This window comes from Staurois parvus, unplaced genomic scaffold, assembly GCF_062004578.1.
Source record: "Staurois parvus isolate SC_StPar_1 unplaced genomic scaffold, SC_StPar_1.0 ptg001335l, whole genome shotgun sequence".
In the NCBI taxonomy this organism is placed as follows: Eukaryota; Metazoa; Chordata; class Amphibia; order Anura; family Ranidae; genus Staurois; species Staurois parvus.
Window position 1 is genome coordinate 600,610 of NW_028319131.1, and position 19,120 is coordinate 619,729.

The 19,120-nt window shown below is 45.0% G+C and overlaps 1 protein-coding gene across 4 annotated transcripts in view; it reads right to left on the bottom strand.

The window, feature by feature from the left end:
- Positions 1–19,120, bottom strand: part of LOC149436819 (transcription factor COE3-like) — a 226,444-nt gene that overhangs the window by 9,712 nt on the left and 197,612 nt on the right. For 2 of the 4 annotated variants that reach the window (XM_089661420.1, XM_089661419.1), the window contains exons 12-14: positions 6,289–6,354; positions 2,286–2,463; positions 613–798 (exon numbers count right to left, since the gene is read on the bottom strand). In XM_089661420.1, coding sequence (XP_089517546.1) covers positions 613–798; positions 2,286–2,463; positions 6,289–6,354 — 430 coding nt within the window. Of the gene's footprint in view, positions 1–612; positions 799–2,285; positions 2,467–6,288; positions 6,355–19,120 lie in introns of all 4 variants that reach the window. The other 2 variants (XM_089661418.1, XM_089661417.1) reach the window with 1 other exon arrangement.

Here is a 19,120-nt window from a genome sequence, read left to right on the forward strand (position 1 = left end):
CCTCTGGTCCAAGGCCTCAACTTGACTCCCAACCTCTGGTCCAAGGCCTCAACTTGACTCCCAACCTCTAGTTTAAGGTCTCAACCTGACTCCCAACCTCTGGTCCAAGGTCTCAACCTGACTCCCAACCTCTGGTCCAAGGTCTCAACCTGACTCCCAACCTCTGGTCCAAGGCCTCAACCTGACTCCCAACCTCTGGTCCAAGACCTCAACTTGACTCCCAACCTCTGGTCCAAGGCCTCAACCTGACTCCCAACCTCTGGTCCAAGGCCTCAACTTGACTCCCACCCTCTAGTCCAAGGCCTCAACCTGAACCCCCAACCTAAGAGCCATTCTCTAGCCAAGAGCACCTGCCATTGCCCCCAGCTGAATATTATTCTGCCAAGGAACATGGATAAAGTCCCAAGTATGCAGACGGAAACGATCACTTCCAGTTAAGGTTCAAAATGTGCTCATTAACCAAAAGACAGGGTTAGAGGTTTATAAGTCAGGTGTTAGGTCAGGGGTTAAAGTTATGGTTAGTGCTCAGGGCTGTAAACGATTTTAGTAGCAAAGAAGGACGTGAGCCTGGCTGGAGCCTTGAAGCTCCGAAGATAGGGGGTGGGCACTCACTTGCATATGGAGAGTTGGCAGTGGAACCATTAAGGAAGCTTGGTGATGCTGGTACTCCAAGGCTGGTCATCCCTGCCCCCGCGTAGCCGTTCATACTTGAAGTGATGGTGTTGTAATTAGACTGCTGAGGGGTGGAGCTGGGGACATACCCCCGCGGAGAGACGCTGCTTGTGTTCCTGGAGTAACCTGGGATAGAAGAGATGGAAATATAAGGTCAGGGTGTTAAGGGAAGGCACAGATCTGACTCAATATATTAGCATTAGCCACGATATTGTTTCAAGCTACAATGTCTACAATGTGTGGAGGGTTAAAAAAACCCAACCTCCAGTCCATTGCCTCAACATGACCTGCAACCTCTAGTCCAAGGCCACTACCTGACCCCCAACCTCCAGTCCAAGTCCTCAACCTGACCCCCAACCTCCAATCTAAGGTCCCAGCCTGACTTGCAACCTCCAGTCCAAGGCTTCAACCTGAACTCCAGTCCAAGGTATGGGGCAGCACAGTGGCTAAATGGTTAGCACTTCTGCCTGGCAGTACTAGGGGTCATTGGTCTGAATCCCAACCAAAGCACCACCTGCCTGGAGTTTGCATGTTCTCCCTGTGACTATGTGGGTTTCCTCCGTGTACTCCGGTTTCCTCCCACACTCCAAAGACATGCTGGTAGGTTAATTAGATCCTGTCTAAAAATTGGCCCTAGTATGTATATGTATGAATGTGAGTTAGGGACCTTAGATTGTACGTCCCTTGAGGGTTAGGGACTGATGTGAATGTACAATATATATGTAAAGTGCTGCGTAAATTGATGGCACTATATAAGTACCTGAAACAATAATAACAATAACCTGACCCCCAATATCAATCCCAAGGTCTCAACCTGACCACCAATATCTGTACAAGGCCTCAACCTGACCCCCAACCTCCAGTTCAAGGCCTCAACCTGGTCCCTAACCTCCAGTCCAAGGCCTCAACCTGACCCCAGCCTCCAGTTCAAGGCCTCAACCTGATCCTCAATCTCCATTTCAAGGTATCAACCTGACCCCACAACCTCCAGTCCAAGGTCTCAAACTGACCCCCAACCTCCAGTTCAAGGTCTCAAACTGACCCCCCCCTCAAACATTAGTCTAAGGTCTCAAACTGACCCCCAACCTCCAGTCCAAATCCTCAACCTAATCCCACAACCTCTAGTCCAAAGTCTCAACCTGACCCCAAACCTCCAGTTCAAGGCATCACCCGGACCCCCAAACTCCAATCCATGGCCTCAACCCTGACCCTGGATCCTAAGTCCAAAATTTAACCCTACTCTTAAGACTTGTGGTTATCATTTCCAATACTCTGAAAATGATCCACATTGGATCAGCTTTCATAGGGTTTTGACAGGTGGTGGGGAGGCGATATGTCACCTTATTACCTCTTATTGAACCCTAAAAATGCTGAACCACAGCACGGTGCCATTCACTTGAATGGGTCACGGTCAGTGGTGGTACCACCTGCCAAATCCAACATTTTTTCCATGGCATGTGTACAGTCTCGAGCAGCTCGCATCTACTTGTGCAGGTAGGTGGAGAAGGGTCACCTGTATGATCGAGCCCTTAAATCAGATGTAAGTGATCAAGTAATAATGATATGAAACATTTACACCAAATCCTACCCATCCACTAATCCATGGCCGTTACCTTGGTCAGAGGCCTGCGAAGACTCTGCGATATTGATGGCCAGTTGGCTTCCAAAGGAGTTGACTCCCATCATGCCGCTGTGCGGGTGATTGGTTGTTAACGATGACAGCTGATTGGAGTTGCGAGGGACGCTGTACAAGGCTTCGGCGATATCTGCTGCTCTTTTTAATATAATATCCTGCTGGGATGAGAACAATCACAACGACAAATGGGTTTCACTGGTTGCAAAGAATAAATATCAATGTTACATTTTATACATCCATTTTGTTGATAAGGGCAAAAAACCCCAAAAAATAGATCTGCCAGAGATCCAGCACACTCCCAACGTTCTGTATACTCTGTCTTTGCTGCACTGGGATTTCAAGCTGTGGCATCACTTCTGCTCAGTTCTCACTCAGAAAAACTCGCCCCATGATATAAAGATGAGAGATTGGCTGTCCACCCAATATCTACAGCAAACATTCCACATGGAGGTCAGGATACAGATACAGGTCAGGATACAGGTCAGGACACAGATATAGGTCAGGACTCAGATACAGGTCAGGATACAGGTCAGAATACAGGTCAGGACACAGATACAGGTCAGGATACAGGTCAGAATACAGGTCAGGATACAGATACAGGTCAGGATACAGATACAGGTCAGGATACAGATACAGGTCAGAATACAGGTCAGGATACAGATACAGGTCAGGATACAGGATACAAGTCAGGATACAGGATACAGGTCAGGATACAGGATACAGGTCAGGACACAGATACAGGTCAGGATACAGATACAGGTCAGGATACAGGTCAGGATACAGATACAGGTCAGGATACAGATACAGGTCAGGATACAGGATACAGGTCAGGATACAGATACAGGTCAGGATACAGGTCAGGACACAGATACAGGTCAGGGCACAGATACAGGTCGGGACTCAGATACAGGTCAGGACTCAGATACAGGTCAGGACTCAGATACAGGTCAGGACTCAGATACAGGTCAGGACTCAGATACAGGTCAGGACTCAGATACAGGTCAGGACTCAGATACAGGTCAGGATACAGGTCAGGACACAGATACAGGTCAGGACTCAGATACAGGTCAGGACTCAGATACAGGTCAGGATACAGATACAGGTCAGGATACAGATACAGGTCAGAATACAGATACAGGTCAGGATACAGATACAGGTCAGGATACAGATACAGGTCAGGATACAGATACAGGTCAGGATACATATACAGGTCAGGATACAGATACAAGTCAGGATACAGATACAGGTCAGGATACAGGTCAGGATACAGGATACAGGTCAGGATACAGGTCAGGATACAGATACAGGTCAGGATACAGGTCAGGATACAGATACAGGTCAGGATACAGGATACAGGTCAGGATACAGGATACAGGTCAGGATACAGATACAGGTCAGGATACAGGATACAGGTCAGGATACAGGTCAGGACACAGATACAGGTCAGGATACAGATACAGGTCAGGATACAGATACAAGTCAGGATACAGATACAGGTCAGGATACAGGTCAGGATACAGATACAGGTCAGGATACAGATACAAGTCAGGATACAGATACAGGTCAGGATACAGATACAGGTCAGGATACAGGTCAGGATACAGGATACAGGTCAGGATACAGGATACAGGTCAGGATACAGGATACAGGTCAGGATACAGGATACAGGTCAGGACACAGATACAGGTCAGGACACAGATACAGGTCAGGACACAGATACAGGTCGGGACACAGATACAGGTCGGGACACAGATACAGGTCGGGACTCAGATACAGGTCAGGACTCAGATACAGGTCAGGATACAGGTCAGGACACAGATACAGGTCAGGACACAGATACAGGTCAGGACTCAGATACAGGTCAGGATACAGATACAGGTCAGGATACAGATACAAGTCAGGATACAGATACAGTCAGGATACAGGTCAGGATACAGATACAGGTCAGGATACAGGTCAGGATACAGATACAAGTCAGGATACAGATACAGGTCAGGATACAGGTCAGGATACAGATACAGGTCAGGATACAGATACAGGTCAGGACACAGATACAGGTCAGGATACATATACAGGTCAGGATACAGATACAGGTCAGGATACATATACAGGTCAGGATACAGGATACAGGTCAGGATACAGGATACAGGTCAGGATACAGGTCAGGATACAGATACAGGTCAGGACACAGATACAGGTCAGGATACAGATACAGGTCAGGATACAGATACAGGTCAGGATACATATACAGGTCAGGACACAGATACAGGTCAGGATACAGGTCAGGATACAGATACAGTTCAGGATACAGGTCAGGATACAGGTCAGGATACAGATACAGGTCAGGATACAGATACAGGTCAGGATACAGGTCAGGATACAGATACAGGTCAGGATACAGGTCAGGATACAGGTCAGGATACAGATACAGGTCAGGATACAGTTCAGGATACAGGTCAGGATACAGTTCAGGATACAGGTCAGGATACAGGTCAGGATACAGATACAGGTCAGGATACAGATACAGGTCAGGATACAGTTCAGGATACAGGATACAGTTCAGGATACAGGATACAGTTCAGGATACAGGTCAGGATACAGATACAGGTCAGGATACAGATACAGGTCAGGATACAGGTCAGGATACAGATACAGGTCAGGATACAGTTCAGGATACAGGTCAGGATACAGTTCAGGATACAGGTCAGGATACAGTTCAGGATACAGGTCAGGATACAGGATACAGGTCAGGATACAGGTCAGGATACAGGTACAGGTCAGGATACAGGTCAGGATACAGGTCAGGATACAGGTCAGGATACAGGTCAGGATACAGGTCAGGATACAGGGTACTTGATGTCCACTCACTGGTTGAAAGAAAGGGAAATGTTGTGCTAGCCAACAAGGAAGATGTAGCTCAGGAAGCAAGCACTGAGGATGGGTACGCCGTCTTCTGAATGTGCGGAGAAGATGGAACTACTGGGCCTGATGTTCCAAGTCAGAAATTGGTGGTCATTGCACAGCCTTGTGGGCAGTTGAAATTTTAACCAATTGTAGGCACTGGGCATGCTACACACGTCTAAAAGGAAATGTTATTTCAGCACACAGGATGCATGTAAAACCCCCTATCCTTCCACCCAATGTCACCCCGCCGTTGTGCTTGCCAGCAGGGGCAGACTGACAACTCATGGGGCCCCCAGGCAATAGGGGATCATGGGGCCCCTGTGTCCTTGCCCAAACTCAAAAAAGCCTATGAAAAAGGTACCAGGGGCATCTCATGGGGCCCCTACTGACCCCGGGCCCTCGGGCAGTGCCGAGTTTCCAAATGGTCAGTCCGCCCCTGAATGTCATACCGTTATACTACCATTCCCCTCCTTTCCCCTTCTTTGTAAAGACATTATTGTCATTGATGCCAATTTCTACGATTTTATGTCTGGAAAATGTCTATTATCAATGTCCTTTCTTTTCCTCCCTGTTAAAATGCCAATAAAATATTTGAACAAGAAAAAAAAAAACATAAATAATATTATAAAAAATAAAATAAAAATATTAAAAACAAAAAAATTGAAAAATTATAATTTTTGGTTATAAACTAATTTGGGTTATTTTTTGTTATTTACTAAAAAGATAGACAAATAACTTTTGGCCAAGATTTATGAAGAAAGATTATTTATTTGCAAAATTTTATAAGAAAAACACAATTTTTTTCAAAATTTTTGGATTTTTTCAATTATAGCAAAAAAATTAAAATCCCAGCGGTGAATAAATGCCGCCAAAATAAAGTTTTATCTGTCTCAAAATAATTCTAAAAAATTCATATGGGTACAGTGTCGCATGACCGCGCAATTGTCATTCAAAGTGTCATAACACTGAAAGCTAAAAATTGGCCTGGACAGGAAGGGGGGGGGGGGGGAAAGTCGGGACTTGAAGGGGTTAAAGACTAGAAGGCTAATGAGTGTCATGGCTGTATAATGAGTTACCTGGTTATTGTGCGGCACCCCGTACAAGGCTTCCACCAGATCCGCCGCTCGCTTTAACAAGACTTCCTGGGGACAACCGGAAATAACAGAGTGTTTAGGGCAGATAATAAAAACAAAATACAACAGTTCCAATTACCAGCAAAAGTGTTTGTTGAAGGATATTATTATTATTATTTATTATTTCAGGTACTTATACAGCACCGTCAATTTAAGCAGTGCTTTACATATATATTGTACATTCACCTCAGTCCCCGCCCCCGAGGGGTGTACAATCTAAGGTCCCTAACTCACATTCATATATATACTAGGGACAATTTAGACAGGAACTAATTAACTTACCAGCATGTCTTTGGAGTGTGGGAGGAAACCAGAGTACCTGGAGGAAACCCATGCAGGTACAGGGAGAACATGCAAACTACAGGCAGGTGGTGCCATGGTTGGGATACAAACCAATGACCCGAGTACTGCCAGGTGGAAGTGCTAACCATTTAACCACTGTGCTACCCCATGCCTTGGACTGGAGTTCAGGTTGAAGCCTTGGATTGAAGGTTGGAGGTCAGGTTGGGGTCTTGGACTGGAAGTTGGAGGCCAGGTTGGGGCCTTGGACTGGAGGTTGGAGGTCAGGTTGGGGCCTTAGATTGGAGGTTGAGAAAATTTTGGGGAGCCCAGTGTTTGTAGACTTTGGCCATGAGGACCATTGTATGACAAGAGTTCGGCCCTAGGAGGCTCCAGCATCCCAGTTCTTCAACGAACAGTTCTCAATACCCGGAGAAACCCATGCAGGTACAGGGAGAACATGCAAACTACGGGCAGGTGGTGCTATGGTTGGGATTCAAACCAATGACCCGAGTACTGCCAGGGGGAAGTGCTAACCATTTAACCGCTGTGCTACCCGTATTAGATATAATACGGACACATGTATTTATCTTGATGGATACAATGTGATTTCTGGAAGCTGGGGATCAGCTGATAAAGTGCGGCCATCAGGGCGGAAAGAGGGAATTCTGGGACTACAAGGAAAGTGATTTGGGGATTGCAATGCGCGTGGTGCTATTTTCAATCAGATGTGAATCCAATTGAACATTCATTGGGGAGGCATTACATATTTCTCGGTTTAACCAATCACATTAACATAAAAATGTAAATACTGCGCTTATGTGAAAAAAAAAAAAAAATAAAAAGTGAAAATTATTATTAAGAGCTAACTTGAGCCAAAATTTTGAAACATGGAAATTTGCTGCCTCCTCAAAATAACTCAACACACAGCCATTAATGTCTAAACCGCTTTTAGACATTTTTTTCAGATCCTCAGAAAGTTCTTTGCCATGAGGTGCCATGTTGAACTTCCAGTGACCAGTATGAGAGAGTGAGGGCGATAACATCAAATGTAACCCCCCCGCTCCCCATTCACACCTGAGACCTTGTAACACCAACAAGTCACATGACACCGGGGAGGGAAAATAGTTAATTGGGCTCAATTTGGACCTTGTCACTTAGGGATGGAGTCACTTTTGTTGCCAGCGGGTTAGACATTAATGGCGGTGTGTTGAGTTATTTTGAGGGGACAGCAAATTTCCATGTTATACAAGCTGTACACTGACTACGTCACATTGTAGCAAAGTGTCATTTCTTCAGTGTTGTCACATGAAAGAGAGAATCAAATATTTACACTAATGTGAGGGGGGGCACTTCTGGGAGATACTACATATATATATATACACACATTGTATACAGTTCAGGGGAGGGGGGACTCACTTCTGGGAGATACTGTATATACATATATATATATTGTATACAGTCCGGGGGAGGGGCGGATTCACTTCTGGGAGATACTGTATATGTACACAAGTACAACAAAAAAATGACCTCCCCCCCCCAAGACAAATTCCCCCCCCAGTACAAATCTCCCCCTCCCACTAGCCAATGTCCCAGTACAGATTGCTCCTACTACAACTGACCTCCTTAGTACATATCTCCCCATCGGTCCAGCTCCCCCTACCATCAGGTACAGATCTCCTCCCCAGGGCAGATTTCCCTTAATAAAGATCTCAATTTTCAATACAGCTCTCTGCCCTCCAGTAAAGTTCCCCCCCAGAACCGATCCCCCACTCCAAATACAGATTCTCGTCCCCCAGTACAAATCCCCACTCAGTACTGATTTCCACAGCATAGATTCCCCTTCCTCCAAATAGAGTTCCCCCTTCTCACCCATACAGATCCCTTCAATACAGATGTACCCCCAGCCAGTAACCCCCCATCCCCCTCACCAGTACAGCTCCCCCTCCGAGAAATCCACTCCCCAGCCCTTGTCCGGATGTGTTGTGTGCCCCAAGCCAGGAAAGAGCTCCAGAGAACCTGCGGGTGCTTTGGTGAGGGTTTGGAGCCCCTTAACCATGCCCCTGTTATCCCCTATTTTACCCCTCCTACAGAAACAAAGTAACGAAAAAATCAGTGTCTCTGCAAAAGGCGTCCCACGCCTCCCTCACCTAACCTGAGCTCCTCTGCACCTCCTTGCTCTTCCATAGCTGGCTGTGAAATGGGCTTTGTTTGCAAACAGGGGGAGTGGTGCCATTACTCCTCTGTTCAAGTTGCATAGCATGGACACTTCATAGGGGAGCGGGTCACAAGCTCCCCCCAACCCCAGGGGTGCCGATTATTCTCACTGTCTGCAGAGGAGCTGTCAGAACCAGTGGTGGATTTAGGTTTTGTGCTGCTCTAGGCAAAACAAAAATTGGGCACTCCCCCATGGAGGGAGCCTGACATTGACCAACCCCCCCCCCCCGCCCATCCCCCACCTGAGAGAGCCTTCCACTAACACCCCCCCCCATGCTGAGAGAGAGAAAAACACTCACCTTCACAGCTCCAGACATCCTTGGTAAAGTGAATCGGGCTTTGCATACACCATCAAGCAATCCGCAACCTTTCTCGGATCCCACCTGGTCCCCATGCCACATGTGTCCCTTCTTCCATCCCTTCTTCCGAGGGGCAGTGCTGCCCCCCCTGAAAAATGCCGCCCTAGGCAAATGCCTTGTTTGCCTTGTGGTAAATACACCCCTGGTCAGGACCCCATTGTGAACATGCGACCTCTGCTGTGTCTGGCAATGCCTCTCCTTGCTGAGCTATCCGATTTGCTGGACAGCTCCCTGTCTCATCCAATCCTCTCTTTGAAAGCCTTGCTCCTCCCATGAGCTTCCTTATTTTTGCACTTCATGTTTGCCAGATTATTGTGCTCTCTCCAGTCAATATCTTGTTGCTCCATATATGTGCTACAACACTTTACCAACCATTGACTTGTTCCCTGACACTACTGCTTGATCCTCATCTGCTATATCTACTACTGCACCCCGGCCTGCTACCTTTGTGATGGGGTGATCCCAGGCCCGGACTGGGAGAAAACATAGGCCTGAGCATTTTGGACAGAGCAGCCCAAAGCCTGAGGACCCTTTCCTCGGAGCCCAGTGGCAGAACGCCAGGGCCCGGTTGCAAGAACGACCTTTGCGACCCTGGTAGTTCCGCCACTTATTTAATTTATTTTACAATTTTATACTTTATTTTTTAACATTTTACTGTAGGAGATCAGGAAGAAGAAACAAAGAGAGACAGAGAGACAGAGAGAAGGAGAGAAGGAGAGAAGGAGAGAAGGAGAGACGGAGAGACGGAGAGACGGAGAGACGGAGAGACGGAGAGACGGAGAGACGGAGAGAAGGAGAGAAGGAGAGAAGGAGAGAAGGAGAGAAGGAGAGAAGGAGAGAAAGAAAGAAAGAAAGAAAGAAAAAGAAAGAAAGAAAAAGAAAGAGAGAGAAAGAAAGAGGGAAACGAGAGACAGAGAGGGGGGGGGGGAGAAAGAAGAGAGAGAGTGAAAGAGGGAGAGGAGAGAGAGGGGGGAGAGAGAGGGAGAAAGAAAGAGAGAGAGAGAGAGGGGGGGGGAGAGGGAGAAAGAAAGAAAGAGAGGGGGGGAGAGTGGGAAGAGAGAGAGAAGGAGAGAAAAAGAAAGAAAGAAAGAAGAGAGAGGGCAAAAAGAGAGAGAGAGGGGGGGAAGAGAGAGAAGAAAAGAAAGAAAGAAAGAAAGAAAGAAAGAAAGAAAGAAAGAAAGAAAGAAGACACTAGGCTAGCGGGGAGTGTGGGCGGGGCAGACACAGGAGGAGAGTGCGGGAGGAGGAGGGGCAGAACCATCTTTCTATCTCCTCCCCCATCTGTGGTGGTGGGAGAACTGTCAGCATTGGGGACAGAATATGCTGACAGATGCTCCGAAGCTCTGTAGGGAGGGGGAACCCAGTGGCAGCGCTGTAGAAGATGGGGGGGGCGGCCATGAGTGGAGCATATAGGAGCCCACGGCATGCAGGAGATGAGGGGAGGTCGGGTGGCACATACAGGAACTGAGAATACATGGATTGGTTCCTCTATGTGCTGCCCGCCTGCCCCTCTTATCCAAGCAGCCCCGGCCTATCGGGCAAATGCCCACTGTGCCATATGGCCAGTCTGGGCCTGCGTGATCCCATGTACTGTGACCTGGTACTAACATGCAGCAAGACCCATCTCCACCATCAAGAGCTGAATACCAGTGAGTGCTCAGACTGCGCACTTTGGGTGAGCCCGTGTCATCCGCCAGGGTGACCTTATGTTGCACAACATGTCCAGCACTCCAGCTAGACCATCACAGGAGCAGAGCTCTCAGCATCCTTTCTCTGCTACAAAGAGATGGAGATGGTGAAATTATAGGAAGCTGGAACTGCCGGTTCTGCTTTTCTGATCCTGCAAGGGTTGAAATTGTGAAACCTGACGAGCCGCGTCCTGCTACCCTACACATAAAACCTTCTCCATAAAGCCTGGGAGCCATGAAAGCATCATTGATATATTTTTAGGAAGATCATTTCCATATACAGTATTACAGTGAAGGAAATGCGTATTTGCTCCCCGGCTGATGTTGAATGTTCGCCCCTCACACAGAAATGATCGGTCTAACAATGGAATGTTCGGTGTAACACTGAGAGACAGAATACAACAACAAATTCAGCAGAAATGCGTCTAACAAATGATGACTGATCTGCATGTTCATGAGGGAAAGAAGGATTTGATCCCCTATCATTCAGCAGGATTTATGGCTCCCAGGTGTCTTTCATACAGGTAACAAGCTGAGATTAGAAGCAGTCTCTTAAAGGGAGTGCTGCTAATCTCATTGTGTTACCTGTATAAAAGACACCTGTCCACAGGAGCAATCAAACCATCAGATTCCAAACTCTCCACCGTGGCAAAGACCAAAGAGCTGTCCAAGGATGTCAGGGACAAGATTGTAGACCTACACAAGGCTGGACTGGGCTACCAAACTATGGCCAAGCAGCTTGGTGAGAAGGTGACAACAGTTGGTGCAATCATTCACAAATGGAAGAAACACAAAACAAGTGTCAGTCTCCCTAGGTCTGGTGCAACATGCAAGATCTCACCTCGTGGAGTGTCAATGATCATGAGAACAGTGAGGAATCATCCCAGAACTACACGTGAGGATCTTGTCAATGATCTCCAGGCAGCTGGGACCACAGTCACCAAGAAAACAATTGGTAACACACTACACCGACAAGGACTGAAATCCTGCAGTGCCCGCACGGTCCCTCTGCTCAAGAAAGCACATGTCCAGGCCCGTCTGAAGTCTGCCACTGAACATCTGAATGATGCCGAGGAGGACTGGTGGGAAGTGTTGTGGTCAGATGAGACCAAAATCCAGCTCTTTGGCATCAACTCAACTCGCCGTGTTTGGAGGAGGAGGAATGCTGCCTATGACCCCAAGAACACCATCCCAACTGTGAAACATGGTGGTGGAAATATTCTGCTTTGGGGGTGTTTTTCTGCTAAGGGGACAGGACAACTGCACCGCATCAAAGGGACGATTGACAGGGCAATGTACCATCAAATCTTGGGTGAGAACCTTCATCCCTCAGCCAGGGCATGGAGAATGAGTCGTGGATGGGTGTTCCAGCATGACAATGACCCAAAACACACGGCCAAGGCAACAAAGGAGCGGCTCAAGAAGAAGCACATTAAGGTCCTGGAGTGGCCTAGCCAGTCTCCAGACCTTAATCCGATTGAAAATCTGTGGAGGGAGCTGAAAGTTCAAGTTGCCAAACGTCAGCCACCAAACCTTAATGACTTGGAGAGGATCTGCCAAGAGGAGTGGGCCAAATCCCTCCTGAGATGTGTGCGAACCTGGGAGCCAACTCCAGGAAACGTCTGACCTCTGTGATTGCCAACAAGGGATTGGCCACCAAGTAATAAGTCATGTTTTGTGAAGGGGATCAAATACTTATTTCCCTCATGAACATGCAGATCAGTCATCATTTGTTAGACGCATTTCTGCTGAATTTGTTGTTGCTATTCTGTCTCTCAGTGTTACACCGAACATTCGATGTATAGACCGATCATTTCTTTGTGAGTGGGTGAACATTCAAAATCAGACGGGGATCAAATACGCATTTCCTTCACTGTATATGCATGGTAGATATATATTTTGTTAAAGGATCAGTCCTTCACCGTTGGATCCCTGCTAGGTTGTGAGGGCAGATCCTTCCTAGAGATACATCTGTATCCTGCCTCCTTATTGCATTAGTCTTTAGTAAGTGGTTTAATCTTCGTTTCCGGCCCCATTCTTGCTGCGTCCACCGTGAACGTCTCCTCTGTTCTCGCACACGGCAATGCATTTCTCATCCATTAACGCTCCTTCTTATCCCTATCCATCGAACATCACGCCAAGGCCGAGCGCCGAGACTCCACCAGCTGATAATTGTCTCTCTCTCCATCCCCGGGGAGGACAAACACGCTGCCTTCAATCAGCCCAATCTACTTAGCATCCTCTCAGTGACTGTAATAGACAAAGTGGATTATTGGGAAAGTGAAATTATTGACTCTTCTTGATGGTTCCTTCAAACTCCCCGTGTCAGGAGCAGCTGAGAACTGTTCGTTGAAGAACTGGGATGCTGGAGCCTCCTAGGGCCGAACTCTTGTCATACAATGGTCCTCATGGTCAAAGTCTACAAATACTGGGCTCCCCAAAATTTTCTCAACCTCCAATATAAGGCCCCAACCTGACCTCCAATCTCCAGTCCAAGGCCCCAACCTGACCTCCAACCTCCAGTCCAAGGCCCCAACCTGACCTCCAACCTTCAGTCCAAGGCTTCAACCTGACCTCCAACCTCCAGTCCAAGGCCCCAACCTGACCTTCAACCTTCAGTCCAAGGCTTCAACCTGAACTCCAGTCCAAGGCATGGGGCAGCACAGTGGCTAAATGTTTAGCATTTCCACCTGGCAGTACTAGGGTCATCTGTCTGAATCCCTACCATGGCACCACCTGCCTGGAGTTTGCATGTTCTCCCTGTGCCTGCGTGGGTTTTCTCCGGGTACTCTAGTTTCCTCCCACACTCCAAAGATGTACTGGTAGGCAGGGGTGGACTGACAACTCATGGGGCCCCCGGGCAATAGGGGATCATGGGGCCCCTGTGTCCTTGCCCAAACTCAAAAAAGCCTATGAAAAAGGTACCAGGGGCATCTCATGGGGCCCCCTACTGACCAAATGGTCAGTCCGCCCCTGCTGGTAGGTTAATTGGCTCCTGTCTAAATTGGCCCTATGTCTATGTATGAATGTGAGTTAGGGACCTTAGATTGTACGCCCCTCGGGGGCGGGGACAGATGGGAATGTACAATATATATGTAAATTGACGGCGCTATATAAGTACCTGAAATAAATGAATAAATCCTGTCAAAAACGACTGTATTCCTTAACCCCTTGAAGCCAAGCGGCCGCATATTTGATTGCCATTTGAAAACACATCTGTGCTGAGAGCGCACGCCCTGTGTGCTCCCAGCACATATGTCGGTGTCTCGTAGAAAGGTCCCAATCTCCCCTTGCGATCGAGACCTTTTCCGATCATTTGAATCATGGTGGTCACATGACCCTAAAACCCCGCCCCGCCTCCCAGCATCTGAAACCCCTTAAAGGGCTGGGAGGCTCGAAGAGGTTAACCAAAGCTCCGGAAGGTTTTGTCCCCTTCAAGACCGGGGCATTTTTTCTCTATTAAGCACTGAGCTACTTTAACTGGTAATTGCGCGGTCATGCGATGCTGTACCCAAACAAAATTGATATAATTTTTTCACACAAATAGAGCTTTCTTTTGGTGCAATTTGATCAGCACTGGGTTTTTGTATTTTTTATTATATAAACAAAAAAAGACCAAAAATTAAAAAAAAAAAAAAAAAACAATAAAAAAATACTTTCTGCTATAAAATATCCATTAAAAAAATGTAAAAATCAAATGTCTTCATACATTTATGCCAAAATATATTTTGCTACTAAAAAAAGAAATCCCAATAAGTGCACATTGATTGGTTTGCATGAAAGGTGTCTACAAACAATAATATATATGCTAGAATTTTTTTTTATACTCGTTATAGTGGTAATCATTGATCGTGTGGAGGGCAATCTGATACTAACTGACACTGGGTGGGAACTAACTGACACTGACATCACCATTGACACTAACATAGTGATAATACTATACACGGTTACTGTACTAATGCCACTGGCTGGGAAGGGGGTTAACACCTTAGTGTAATCAAAGGGTTAACTGGGTGCCAAATGAGTGTTAATGGACTAGGCAGCACAGTGGCTAAGTGGTTAGCACTTCTGCCTGGCAGCACTCAGGTCGTCGGGTCAAATCCCAACCACAGCACCACCTGTCTGGAGTTTGCATGGTCTCCCTGTGTCTGTGTGGGTTTCCACCAGGTACTCCAGTTTCCTCCCACACTCCAAAGACATGCTGGTAGGTGAACTGGCTCCTGTCTAAATTGTCCCTAGTATGTGTATGTATGACTGTGAGTTAGGGACCTTAGATTGTACGCTCCTCAGAGGCGAGGACTGATGCGAATGTACAATATATATGTAAAATGCTGCGGAAATTGACGGCGATATATAAGTACCTGAAATAAATAAACAAATTAAAACAAAGTATACTACAAATTAAAAAAACATATATTTGTGAATTATTGCTTTTTTTTTTTTTTTTTTTTTTTTTTAGTGTGTATTGCTTTTTTTTGTTTTTGGATTCCTTAATTGTGCACGGTTGCTTTTATTTGTTTATTTTATTTCAGGTTATACTGTAGATGCAAAAAAAAAAAAAAAAAAAAAAAGAGTACACAAAAAACAAAATTAAAAAAATGCAATTGGTGTATATTGTGTGGTTTTTTTACTTTTGTTTTATGTGTAGTCTTTCATTTTTTTTTTCATCCACAGTATAACATGAAATAAAACAACCAAATGAAAGCAACCGTGCACAATTAAGAAATACATAAAAAAAAAAAAAAAAAAAAGCAACAGTTCACAAATATAAATTAATTAATTAAAAAATGAAAGCAACGGTACACAAATATTAAATTGAATAAATAAATAATAGCAAAATGAAAGCAACAGTACACAAATAAGACGTTTAAAAAAATATAAAAAATAAATATGAAAGCAACAGTACACAAATAAGACATTAAAAAAATATATAAAAAAATAAATATGAAAGCAACAGTACACAAATAAGACGTTTAAAAAAATATAAAAAATAAATATGAAAGCAACAGTACACAAATAAGACGTTTAAAAAAATATAAAAAATAAATATGAAAGCAACAGTACACAAATAAGACGTTTAAAAAAATATAAAAAATAAATATGAAAGCAACAGTACACAAATAAAACATTAAAAAAAAAATATAAAAATAAATATGAAAGCAACAGTACACAAATAAGACGTTTAAAAAAATATAAAAATAAATATGAAAGCAACAGTACACAAATAAGACGTTTAAAAAAAATATAAAAAATAAATATGAAAGCAACAGTACACAAATAAGACGTTTAAAAAAATATAAAAAATAAATATGAAAGCAACAGTACACAAATAAGACGTTTAAAAAAATATAAAAAATAAATATGAAAGCAACAGTACACAAATAAGACGTTTAAAAAAATATAAAAAATAAATATGAAAGCAACAGTACACAAATAAGACGTTAAAAAAATATATAAAAAAATAAATATGAAAGCAACAGTATACAAATAAGACGTTTAAAAAAATATAAAAAATAAATATGAAAGCAACAGTACACAAATAAAACATTAAAAAAATATATAAAAATAAATATGAAAGCAACAGTACAGAAATAAGACGTTTAAAAAAATATAAAAAATAAATATGAAAGCAACAGTACACAAATAAGACATTAAAAAAATATATAAAAAAATAAATATGAAAGCAACAGTACACAAATAAGACGTTTAAAAAAATATAAAAAATAAATATGAAAGCAACAGTACACAAATAAAACATTAAAAAAATATATAAAAATAAATATGAAAGCAACAGTACACAAATAAGACATTAAAAAAATATATAAAAAAATAAATATGAAAGCAACAGTACACAAATAAAAAAATCAAATAAATAAAAACTGAAAGCAACAGTACACACAAATTGAGAAAAAAAAATAAGTTAAAATAAAACATAAAAGCGATAGTACATAAACAAAACAAAAAAATAATAATATACATTAAATTAAATAACCAAAAATACACTCTTAAAAAACACTAAACCCTCTAAATAAAGCAAATTTTGCCAAATCCACCCAATGAGCTAAAGTAAGAATTTCTGGCTGGAAACGTGTGCGATGGAATCATCCGAATCATTCGATTGGTTTCTATCTCCCGTCAGCACAACAGCCAATAAAGAATCCCGGTGGGTTACGTAGAATTGGACATATAATTCTGTATCACAAAAAGTTTGAACGCAAAAAAAAATTGGAAATAGTTTCCTAAGAAAGTTCTGTTTTTTTATTTTCCGAAGTTTAGACACAAGAAAAAAACTTGAAGAGAGGAAAAAGCGCAGCGTGTAATAGGACTGGTAAAGGTCAGGGGGTCCCGGGGGATGGCGGGCTCAGTGAAGCAGAGGGATAATGACCTTCCTTCTTGGACAGCCTTTCAGCAGCTCAGTGGAGCATCGTGGATCTATCAGAGAAGGGAGACAGACCTGGCCTGAGCTGTGTGCAGGTTCCCCCCTGGGGACTCCCCGCTGAGCCCAGCTATCTGGGGCCTCGGAAAGATGACAAACACTGCGAATAGCTAATGTGACGGAGTTCCGGGCCTTGTCTACAGAGAACCATCAGGTATTCTCCAGCAGTAAGATCTCCCCCGACTACGGCTGACATTGTTACATTGTGATGGACATGGTGTCATGGAACGATTCGGGGTGTCAGTCCGCCACCCTTTAACATTGACATGGAGAACAGAGACAGCTCCGGCATGGAGGACAGCAGCGGCATGGAGGACAGCACAGGCGTGGAGGACAAAAGCCCCGAGTAGATTGGCAGGGATCTGTGTTTAAAGGGTCAGTCCACCCAAAGATGATATTTCAGGGTTTGGATACAGTAGGGGAAACCCTCTGATGACTTCCATCTATCAGGGACTGTGCTGGGTTCCTGGGACTGTACACACACTGTGCCCATTAGGAGGGGTTCCCACCATCCCTGTGCTGAGTTCCTGGGTCTGTACACTCGCTGTGCCCATTATGAGGGGTTCCCACCATCCCTGTGCTGAGTTCCTGGGTCTGTACAGTCACTGTGCCCATTATGAGGGGTTCCCACCATCCCTGTGCTGAGTTCCTGGGTCTGTACACTCGCTGTGCCCATTATGAGGGGTTCCCACCATCCCTGTGCTGAGTTCCCGGGTCTGTACACTCACTGTGCCCATTATGAGGGGTTCCCAACATCCCTGCTTTATTTTTGCATGTGGAGAATATCTATAATAGCGAGAACAAAAGTGTTGAGGATACAGGAAGGGTCAGTGTTGGGGTCACATGCAGCGTCAGGAATTTTTGAATGGCTATTGTTCGGTTTACATAGAGGGTCAGTGTTGGTGTTAAAGGGAGGATCAGGATTATAGGAAGGGTTAGTGTTGGGGTTACAGGGAGGGTCAGTGTTGGGGTTACAGGGAAGGTATAGATTATAGGAAGGGTTAGTGTTGGGGTTACAGGGAAGGTATAGATTAAAGGAAGGGCCAGTGTTGGGGTTACATGGAGGGTCAGTGTTATGGAAGGGCCAATGTTGGGGTTACATGGAGGGTCAGTGTTGGGGTTACATGGAGGGTCAGTGTTGGCGTCACATGGAGGGTCAGTGTTGGGGTTACAGGGAAGGTATGGATTATAGGAATAGTTAGTGTTGGGGTTACATGGAGGGTCAGTGTTGGGGTTATAGGAGGGGCCAGTGTTGGGGTTACATAGAGGATCAGTGTTGGGGTTACATGGAGGGTCAGTGTTGGGATTACAGGGAAGGTCAGGGTTATAGAAGGGCCAGTGTTGGGGTTACATGGAGGGTCAGTGATGGGGTTACAGGGAAGGTCAGGGTTATAGGAAGGGCCAGTGTTGGGGTTATATGGAGGGTCAGTGTTGGCGATACATGGAGGGTCAGTGTTGGGGTTACAGGGGAGGTAAGGATTATAGGAAGGGCCAGTGTTGGGGTCACATGGAGGCTCAGTGTTGGGGTTACAGGGAAGGTAAGGATTATAGGAAGGGCCAGTGTTGGGGTTACATGGAATGTCAGTGTTGGGGTTACAGGGAAGGTAAGGATTATAGGAAGGGCCAATGTTGGGGTTACATGGAGGGTCAGTGTTGGGGTTACAGGGAAGGTAAGGATTATAGGAAGAGCCAATGTTGGGGTTACATGGAGGGTCAGTGTTGGGGTTACAGGGAAGGTCAGGGTTATAGGAAGGGCCAGTGTTGGGGTCACATGGAGGGTCAGTGTTGGGGTTACA